At 34.1% G+C, this 11092-nt stretch overlaps 1 protein-coding gene across 1 annotated transcript; it reads left to right on the forward strand.

The window, feature by feature from the left end:
* Positions 1 to 5687: 5687 nt before the first annotated feature.
* LOC108825898 (WAT1-related protein At4g08300) lies at positions 5688 to 9396 on the forward strand. The gene is made up of 7 exons (XM_056993612.1): positions 5688 to 6049; positions 6629 to 6691; positions 7578 to 7694; positions 8082 to 8322; positions 8542 to 8700; positions 8778 to 8929; positions 9014 to 9396. Exons 1-7 carry the CDS (start codon positions 5847 to 5849, stop codon positions 9198 to 9200), a joined length of 1122 nt encoding a protein of 373 aa, XP_056849592.1. The 5' UTR covers positions 5688 to 5846; the 3' UTR covers positions 9201 to 9396.
* The last annotated feature ends 1696 nt before the right edge of the window (positions 9397 to 11092 follow it).

Consider the following 11092-nt stretch of genomic DNA (forward strand, 5'->3'; position numbering starts at 1 on the left):
TGCATTTCTTCTTGCCCAAACTTTCCAGATTCAAGGAGATCATCAAGTTCCCCATTTTAATCCAAAAATCTTTTTATTCTTTTCCAACGGCTAGTTTTTTATTTCCTGGTTTCTTTCTGATGTTGATCTTTGTAATCACTGCCTCCGGAGCCTATATAAGCTCTTGGCCGACCATTGTAGGAAGACACCTTTGAATACATTTATATATAAAACCAAGAATTTTCTCTTTGAAGCTTTTGCTTTGTTTCTATTGTTTTTCTAAGTAGTTGGTGGATTTCATTGCTTAGTGAACGTGTAGGTCTCTTTCTTTGTGTGGATTCACTAAGACTGTGGCTTTTGTGTTGTATCACGAAACTTCCATCCTTCGTGTGGTGCACTTCGACCCATCCAGCTGTTCCTGTCCAGATCCTTTTGGTTGATTAGATCAGTCCAACCGGATCACCCCTTGTGGTAGACCAATTCTCTCTTATACTAAGAGTTATACAGCCTTTGACAGCTTAGGCTTGTATCAACTCGGCAGTTTGCTACAGTGAGAGATATGATGAGGGCGTCTTGATGAGGTGCTAGGAACTTCTCATGCTCATTCACCGTGAAACTGATCTCATCTATACCTAGAAAGCAGGAGTTTTGGTTTTCCGATCTCTTGACCATTCTTAGCGTTTTTGTGGTCTTCTTTGCCGCCGCTTGGCTTATGCCGCTCACTTCCGAACCACCAGAGGTGACGTTGATTACTCTATCTTGGGAAGGTGGTGAGGCAGGGGCAGCTCCAATGGGCTGACTAGTTGCCTTTTTTGTTGAGGAGGCTCTTAGACTTATGGAAAAGAAACTCCCAGTGGTGTACTTTATTTAACATTTTGTTAACCCCCATCTTTAGTGCGACAAAATCTTATGTGTTATGACCGTGATCGTTACGGAAGTCACACCACCGATTAGGGTTCCAGAAGGAGTCTGGTTCTTTCATCTTCTGAGGCCACTTGACTTATTGGCTCATCTGCCTTAGAGCGTCTACGAGTTCCAGTCTCGAGATGAAGAGGTTGGAGATGTCAGCCACGTGGATACTGACATCCCTTCGTCTTTCTACAGGGGCCTATTTTGATATGTTTCCCGGTTCATGTTTCCTACCTCTTTTCCAGGGCCTTGTAGCCGACCGGTCGCCATATGGCGACCGGGTGTGATTGACCAGTCGGCATATGGCAACCGGGTTGCGTGGTCGACCGGTCGCCATGTGGCGAACAGTTTTTGTAATAGACTGGTCGCCATATGGCGATCGGTTTGTGTAACCGACGGTTGCCATATGGCGATCGGTTTGTGTAACCGACGGTCGCCATATGATTTTTTGGTCGTCCTTTTGAGTTTATTTCGAACAATTAGTGTCAACTTCAAAGTTGCAGAAAAAGTATTCCAAAACTTATTGTAAAAACTCTTCGTTAAAAATTATATAGGAAAGTTACTTTGTTCGAGAAATATTTTCCTGGAACTTTCAGGCGTTGATTCCGTTGTGACTGATTTTGACCCCAACACCCCCCAACCTGTAAGTTTTGAAGATGATTCTTGCGGGCGAGTGATGTTTATAATAAGAATCTACGGCTAGGACTGTGTTTCATTTTTCTCTCAAAAACGTTTTTAGTTTATTTATTGCGGATAGTCATCTCGTCCATATATTTCTATAAGTAGTGGACTCTCATTATATTTTCCTCTTGAGAATGGAATGTGATAAGTTTGGGGATGCACCTTGAGAAGGCTGTCCACGTACCCTTGTTGAAGAAGTGAGAGTAGTGATTTTATATTATGTGAGTCCAGTCCCTGCTGTTCTCTCTCTCTCTCTCTCTCTCTCTCTCTAACATATAGGTTCATTCTACGGGGTGAATCTAAGAATAACTATTATATGTGTTGAGATTCTATATTCACACCTAATATTTGTATCCATTTACGAAAAATACTACGTGTATATATGTTAAACTGGCCAAAACTGCTGTGATGTCACTGGAGAGCCGCCGATCGTCCATTCCCTCAAGCTGAGCCGAGATTTCGTGGTGTTGCGGTTGTTCTTCTGTTCCTTGTTCATATCTGTTCCATTTCTAGATCTTTACTATATCTGTCTCCAGATCATCATCCTGGTGGGATATTCTTGAAACCAGTGTGTTCTCTTGATCTTCTATATTGTTAGATGCTGGATTAGGTCTGATAAGTTTCGATTTCTCATTAGGTAGTTAGATCGTAGTGGTTGCTAGGTTGCTAGATGCATATTACATATTGCATAAGAACGCTTATATTGTTAAAGTACTTAATGGACTAGTTGTGTTGATGTGAGAAACCGTTTGCACTATTGCTTTATGAATTGTTTCTATGCTAGGTTGCTAGAAATAATTGAACAATTAGTATAGAAAGTATCTCAATAAGTAACTCATTTACTCATTCCCTTTTCTATGTTTTTATTTTCCCCTTCCTCTTGAAGGATTGTAAACAGAAGTGTTAGATATCAGTTAGGTTGGTGGAATAAAGGAGAAAGATATGTGTTGGAGATCCTCGGAACATCGACGGTACATGATGGCTTGCCTTTTGATGTAGACATGTGTCCCTAACTCCGCTCTGAACCAGTCGGTTGTTGAGGAGGCGGAGATTACAGTCTCGACCATTTATCTTTATTATCTTTATAATTTTAATTTTTTTTTGATCTTTATCTTTATAAATAGTCCCAATTTATCTTTTGTAACAGTCTTGACCATTCTACAGAACACTGAGGGGACACGATGGCTTACCTTATGCTGTCCGACGGTACTTGGTGGTAGTACGGTGATACCAAAAGGTCGTATATATGGGAATGAACGTAGGAATCCATAACTTAAGGCTTTACTCATTCTCAAAAATCAACGAGATGATAATTTTTGTATTCTTGTCAATATAGATACCATAATCTGGTAACTAATGATATATGTTTTTTTGCTAAAATTTTGGTGCAAATAATTGATATATGGTTTTGAAATGATTTTCAAAGCTGGTATGGCCTAGATAAGTTTTAAAACTCTAAGTAGTTTAGATTGAAAAGTTTCATTTTGTGTAGTTCTTTAAAGAAACTCAGACTTTGTGTGGGTGGAGCAATACTTAAATTTCGTGTGGTTAGAAGGTTAAGACATGGAACTTTTAGTGGAAACGTGAATAGATTATCCAACTTATTTTGTGTGTTTTAAGAAAGATTAGATGAACTTGGCTCAGCTCATTGTATATAGTAGAGGAGAGAGAAATTGCACTTATATAATTATTTATATATAAATACATATATAGTAAAATTGTATGTTTTTAATATTTAAATTTAAATCAAGAAAAATATATTGTTTACATCAATTCAGCTTAAATTGAGCATTGAAAACACAAAGTGATTTTCTCAAAAAAAAAAAAACTTCAGAAACTATTGTTTAGCTTTATGTTTGAAAGCTATCTTCAGGTAAGTAATCTCCCTAGCCTCTAATGGAGAGGAGGCCTGTCAAATTAATTATCTAAGACGAAACTTCACTAAATAAGTATATGTTAACAGAGAAAATTAGTACTGACAGATTTTCCATAGTTATTTTTTCAAGTGATTTTTTCTTTGTAACGTGTTTTATTTCAAAACAAAATCTAATTTAGTAATTATTTTTTAATCTCGCATGTTTATCAGTTAGGCGATGTAACTGTTTATAAATTATAATATTATAATATTGGATGTAAAAATAATAAGGTTTATATTACTTTTTATAAATTTTGATATTTATTTTAATTTATATATAACTTTTTTATTATAAATAATATTTTAAATAAAAACAATTTTATTATATTAATATTATAATTTTCAAACGGTAGAAAATCATTATTATAAAGTATAGGGTCTGCCTAAAACCTTCTCTCGAGCAATGATATAAACAGTGTATGTTCCTTTTTTTTCTTAAGAAAATTTAAATTGTATGTTCTATTATATACAGTCATTTTTGAGTTCACTCCCTAGAATGACATTATTTGATATTTGATGTTTTTTAAAAAGGAAATAAAACTAAATTTCCAAATTAAACTATGTTTAAAAAAAATACATAAAAATAGTAATAGTTACAAACAATAAATAAATTAATATATTTAGTCAGCAAAATACTAAACCTTAAATTCTAATTCTAAACTCTAAATTCTTGGGTAAATCCTAAACCTTTGGTTAAATTATAGACCTTAAATCATAAACATTAAAAATTATATCTTAATAATACTAAACCCTAAATTCTACTCACTAAACCCTAAATCATAATCACTAAACCCTAAACTGTTAGGTAAATTATGAATCTTTGGATAAATCATAAACTCTAAAGTTTAGGATTTGTCCAAAGATTCATAGTTTAGTGATGAGGATTCCGGGTTATTATTAATATTTACGAGTTAGAGTTTAGTATTTAAACAAAGGTTTATGATTTACTCAAGGTTTTAAATTTAGAATTTAGAGTTTAGTATTTAAGGTTTATGATTTACCAAAGGTTTATGATTTTGCTGATGACGTTAACTATATTAATTTATTTAATTTTTGTAACTTTTACTATTTTTATGAATTTTTATTTTTATTTTAAAAACATAATTTAGTTTGGAAATTTAATATTTTTTTAAGATATTAAATATCAATATTCAAACATTATTGGTTGGTGAATCTATAGGTTCACTCTAGGGGGTGAATCTATAGGTTCGCTCTAGGAGGTGAACTAGTGTTTTTAAACCTGGACCAAACAGGCGGTCGGACCAGGTTCAACCGCGAACCGGACACAAATCCGGGTTGGGGTAATGTCATACCAAACTTAAATTGAACCAGTTAAAAACTCATATTGAACCGTTAAAACCCGGGAACCAGTGACCTAATGAACCGTTCAAACCCTGGTCCTTAAATAAACCAAAATTTTATTAATAAAATAACTAAAATTTCTGTTTTAAAAATAAAATAGGATTTCAGATTAAAGAAGAAGAAAGGGAACTTGATTTTTCTGAATTAGAAAATAAACTTCTTGAAGAATATCCTAAAGATGGCGAAGAACTCGATCATGGTGTATGTTATTTTTATTTCAAAATATAAACTTTAAAGTTTAAGCTAATGTGTGTATAATTTTCTTAAGGTGATGAAGAGGATAACGTTTAAATGTGTCTTTTTCCTTTTAATTTTGAATTTGAACTATTAAATTGTTTTATTACTTTTATTATATTTTCAGATTGTTACTTTTTAAAAAATTTCTAAGTATTATAGTTATGAAATATTTTATTCGATATGATCTGTTTTTATAAGAATATGCAAATTCAAAATAATATTAAATTTTTTCAATCCAATCAAACCCGGTTCGAACCAGATTGAACCCGGTCGAACCACAATGACCGATGACCCAAAATATTTCTGGTTCGTTAATGGGTCCGGTTTTAAAAATACTGGGTGAACCCAAAAATAACTATTATATATGTTGAGGTTCTATATTCGCACCTAATATTTGTATCCACTTACGAAAAATACAACGTGTATATATATATATGTTAAACTGTACAATTAATCATATCTTTGATTAAGCGAAAATAATAATATTAGTCATATGTTTGCATTATAATATTCGAGAAGATACGTAGCCGTATTATTGAGTGATATAATGTTATATATCTTTTTATTCCAACTTTTGATGACTATAAGAAGGGCCATTTCCACTTGGTTTTTCCTGCATCAAGCAAGAAACTCTTCATTGTTCACCAAATATATTGTATCTAGAGAGAGAAACAAAATACTCTTTCTAGGATCATATTTACATACCTAAATAAATACTTAAATAAATACATAAGTGTACGTACATCTCTCAAATAAAGAGAAAATGAAAGGAGGGGAGAAGCAATGTGGGAAAGTGGATAAACTGAAGCCAATAATAGCGATCATATCACTCCAATTCGGATATGCAGGCATGTACATCATTACAATGGTTTCTTTCAAGCATGGAATGAACCATTGGGTCCTTGCCACCTACCGACATGTCGTCGCTACCATCGTCATGGCTCCTTTTGCTCTAATTCTCGAAAGGTATGTATATGTCATAAGTGCGTGGTCTCCTTTCGAATATTTTGAGCCTAATACGAGACTATAAAATTTGTCACCTTATGGATATGTAACATGAAAACACGAAGTTGTTAATAAATTTCTAATTTGCGCACAAATATATATCATGATGACTAACAAAGTTCCACTATATTTACAAAAAAAAAAAAAGAAAAAAGTTCCACTCAATTAAAGAACTCATGTATTATTTTTCTCCCAGCAAAATTTTCATAATCAAAATTATTTTACATTTGTATCCTTCAATCGATTCCATAATGGTCAAGCTGTGTATGCATGGTTTAGTTATATGATCTGGAGTTATGGTCGACTCTGAATTTGGAGGCTGAAGGCGATTTATTAAAGATTTTTATTAATATTTTTTTAATAAATTTGGAGACCTATGTTTATGTAAATTAGAGATCTTTATGTATATAGTTTTCTTCAAAATATTTGAGGGTTTGAAACGAATGTTTTATTAGGCTTTGCCAATGACTGGCCTGTCTAGAGCTATGAAAGTGTCTATTTATTAATTTGAGATTTATATCTATTATATCTACTTTTCAGGAAAATACGGCCAAAGATGACATGGCCATTATTCCTTAGGATCCTTGCCCTCGGAATCCTAGAGTAAGCTATACAAAGCCATTTATCTTTTCACGTAATAGCTTATGCAGAGATATATAAAGCCATGTGAATAATACGTCTATATGATCTTGCTGTGTTTCCTTTCGTAAAGAAGTGATGTTATTTCTTTTTTTTGAAAACAGAAGCGATATTATTCCGCATTAAAATTCTACATAAGATGCTTATCCGGTTATCCTTCTCAATCGATTGATTAAAACGTTAAACATAAACCAAGTTAAAATATTTACTATAAATGAATCTTGAACAAAAATGTATTGTTAATGGTTTAAATATACGAGTGGGTATATAATTTGCCCCTTAGATGAAGGCCATGGATCGGTATCTACCATCGACGAAGTTTACTGTGAATTTCTTTTGCCATTATAAAGGTTTAAAGTAGTAAAAATACACCTTATTAACCAGCGGGGTTGGCCTGGTGGTGTTGAGGGAGCTTTGGCCCCAATACGCACCCGGGTTCGAACCGCTGGCCAGGCAATTGGGGTATCTAATTCTCCATAGTACCAAATGGTCCGCCTCGCGCCGAGAGGTTGGCCCCTGGGGGTGGAAGTACCTCCAGGTTAAACAAAAAAAAAACAAAAAAAAAAAAAAAAAATACACCTTATTACTTTAAAAAGAAATACACCTTATTTCCTGCAAACCTTCGACATTAGTCTGAGCTTTATTGATTTAAAAGAAAACAAGAAACAAATTAGTTGAATATTCATGCTAAGAGATTCTAGTCGCGAATATTCTTTGATGAGATCATCACCCATTGCCGTCTTCTCATGGCTATGCGTATCTTTAAAGAGAAAATGATGAATGATAAAAGCATATGATTAAAATTTATATTAATAAATTGACAAATTGTAAATGTTGGTTGTCTACTCAGACCGCTTATGGACCAGAACTTCTACTACATAGGAATGAAAGCCACATCAGCAACGTACAGTTCTGCCTTTGTTAATGCACTTCCCGCCGTCACCTTCATAATGGCCGTCATTTTCAGGTACTTTTCTTCTTATTACCAAAACCAAGCAAATAATCATTTTCTACTTTTACTCCGATTCTTACGATACGTGTCATTAGTAACCTTTTATCAGTAAATATCAAATAGGCTTTACTACTAATATGATATCTAATCACACAAAAGGTAAATAAGCTGTACTAAACTACTCATGTAGTAATGTATATCCACCATTTTTTGTGTACATTCGAGTTTACCTTTTCTAAATACTATGCTATTGCTCTACTAGAAGTTCTTATCGTTTTGTACACAAATTTATTCGATATTTACTAACAAAATGTAGATTCACAATGTTATGTTTACTAATACTAGCAACCAACTTTTCACAATTTTATTGTTACTGATTATAGATCTACCTAATATAATCAGGTTAGAAACTGTGAATTTGAAGAAGATACGTAGTCTTGCAAAGGTGATTGGAACAGCAATAACCGTGGGTGGGGCAATGGTAATGACGTTATACAAAGGTCCAGCCATCGAGCTCATCAAGGCCGCTCATACCTCTATTCACGGCGGCTCCTCTTCCGAAGCCACCGACCAACATTGGGTTATGGGAACGTTAGCGCTGATGGCTAGCATCATCAGTTGGGCAGGTTTCTTCATTTTACAAGTAAGCAAACATTATTTACTTTTATTAAAATCCAAGTTTGTTTTTGTTTTTACATTTGCATATACGTTTTCATATCAATGATATTATAATCGTTCTAATATAAAACAAAAAAGAAAGAAATACACCTTATTACTTGAAGCTATTCTATGTTTGAAGACATAAGATTTGCATGGGTATTAAAGAAACACATGAATACTATAATTTTTTAAAAAATTTCAGTCATTCACATTGAAAAAATATCCGGCGGAGCTATCACTAGTGATGTGGATATGCGGCATGGGGACAATCTTAAACACCGCTGCTTCCCTGGTGATGGTTCGTGACTTGAGCGCATGGAAAATCGGCATGGACTCGGGCACGCTCGCAGCGGTTTACTCCGTAAGTTTTTGAACATTATATGAATACTCACTAGTGTATGTACTGTGATAGTTAGTTAGATTAATGGTTAATATCAGGGAGTGGTTTGTTCGGGAATGGCGTATTACATACAAAGCATTGTGATTAGAGAACGAGGCCCAGTATTTACGACGTCATTTAGTCCGATGTGCATGATCATTACTGCCTTCCTTGGCGCGTTAGTTTTGGCCGAAAAGATCCATCTCGGAAGGTTAATAATATAAAATCATGATTTTACGAATGTTTTTTTTTGATAAATTGATAGTTAATTAGTCGTTTGGTATTGTAAATGCAGTATAATCGGGGCGGGTCTCATCGTCTTTGGGCTATACAGTGTTGTTTGGGGAAAAGCTAAGGACGAAGTGATTTCGACGACGGAGGAGAAAATAGGAATGCAGGAGCTGCCGATCACCAACATAACATCAACGGATGGTGGTGGTATTCCTTGTGCACCTAACAAAGGTGTGACTACTAGTACTTGATTGCAGCTCGGATGAAGCAATCAAAGAAACAAAAACGAAAAAGTCAATTGCTCTCAATTTTTGAACATCAAATTTCCAAGAAGGGAAATTTCTTTATCTTTCTTTCTTGTTTTGTTTTTATGCTATTTACGTGTCCAAGTTTGTTTGTGTTTATTTTTAGATTCTATGGTTTATAATACCTATAAAGCTTTGCACCTTTTGTGTTTGTGAAATACCATTGAAAATGGAAAAAAAATCAATTTGGTCAGTTTGCGAAGTACAATAACCATGCTTTAGTTTTGAAGTAAATGTCATTCGGTAGACGCCACTTATAATAAGCTTACTAGGTAGAGACCCGCGCCTTGCGCGGGGCAAAAATGGCAAATAAATAGTTTATTTAGAAAAATTAGTGTGTATTGTTTGAAGAATACATTAGTAACATATAATATATGTAATTGTTTGAGCTTAATGATCTTCACTTTTATCCTCCACATAAGTTCATGTCAACTAACACCATCTCAATGGTCAATCCACCACCAGCAGAGTATTGTTTCCAAAGTTTAATGATCTTCACTTTTATCCTCCACATGAACTTGAATGGTTTCAATTCAGCAACTGAGTCGAAGCCTGCCATTGGAAAGGGTAGAATACAAAGCTAAATAAAATTACGGATTACGCTGCAAAGTTTGAGTAAAGCCGTTAGTTCCTCTCTTTATATTTATAGTTATCATGAAACAATAGGGTTTTCAATGACTAAAACAATAACGACGGTAGAAAAAATATTTTGTACCATTAAATTCGGTAAGTCAATATTTCCTCTTTAAATTTTTCAAACCGGATTTTCTTGCATGTCAACTGTGCAGCCCAAGCAATATATATTTTGAGTAATAAGTAAATATTCCTTGCGTGGTAATATATTCAACTGGTAATAACTTCAACGTGATCAACACTTCAATTATTTTGTTAGTGCTTTGGACAGAACTCTTTCAACCGAATACACATTAATGGGCCTCATCGAACTTAACTATATACGATTTTATACATACGTAGTCATATTAATTAAAATCCACTAATGTTTCTTTATGTCATACGTTAATTTCTCTAGGTGTGTTGGTCCAATTTAAAAAAGACTCTGAGAAAAGCTGTGGTGACGACACATCAGCACTAATCCCATAAGTTACAACTTAAAAATGTTTCACAAATAATATAAAGGGAATTATTGACAAGCATCTATGAAAGCCTTTGAAAGTAAAGACAGTGTTGAAGAGTTTTTTTTTTTTAATATTCAGAGAATTAAAAATGTTCATAGTTGACATGGATATTATAAAATCAATCGAATTGGATTTGATAAAGCAGGTCAGTTTTATTTCAATGTATGAGCAATATTTGGAATTCACTAGCTACAATAGTTTACTTAAGAAGCGTTAGTTTTTTTTTGGTAGAAAAAAGAACATCTTACGATTTTGTGAATTTGTTTTTTTTTTTTGACATCAAAAGGCTATTCTATTACTCAAGTTTGAGGTATTCTGGGTAACCAGACCGGAATAGAACAACCAAAGTACCATAATGATCTATGAAAAGTACGAACAGTCCTAACTAATGAGTCAGCTATCGCATTTTCCTTTCTTGGTACGTAGCAGATCTTGAAGTCTGAGTAGCAGATCTTGATAGTTTGAATCATCTCAAATTCAGTTGAGAAACTTGGCCATGCTTGTGGTTCCGTCAGCATTGTAATCAGGTCTTTGCAGTCTGTACCAAATCTCTGACAATCCGAGTGTTGCAACATTGTTTCCATAGCCCATTTCAAAGCTTCCAATTCCGAGTGTAGAGATGACTCCCTCCTCCTTAAGTTCCTCGTACCCATTAGCTGGATCGTCTCCCTGCTATCTTTCCAAGCCCATCCCAGTCCACTG

The sequence above is a fragment of the Raphanus sativus genome, chromosome 9, assembly GCF_000801105.2.
Source record: "Raphanus sativus cultivar WK10039 chromosome 9, ASM80110v3, whole genome shotgun sequence".
Lineage (NCBI taxonomy): Eukaryota > Viridiplantae > Streptophyta > Magnoliopsida > Brassicales > Brassicaceae > Raphanus > Raphanus sativus.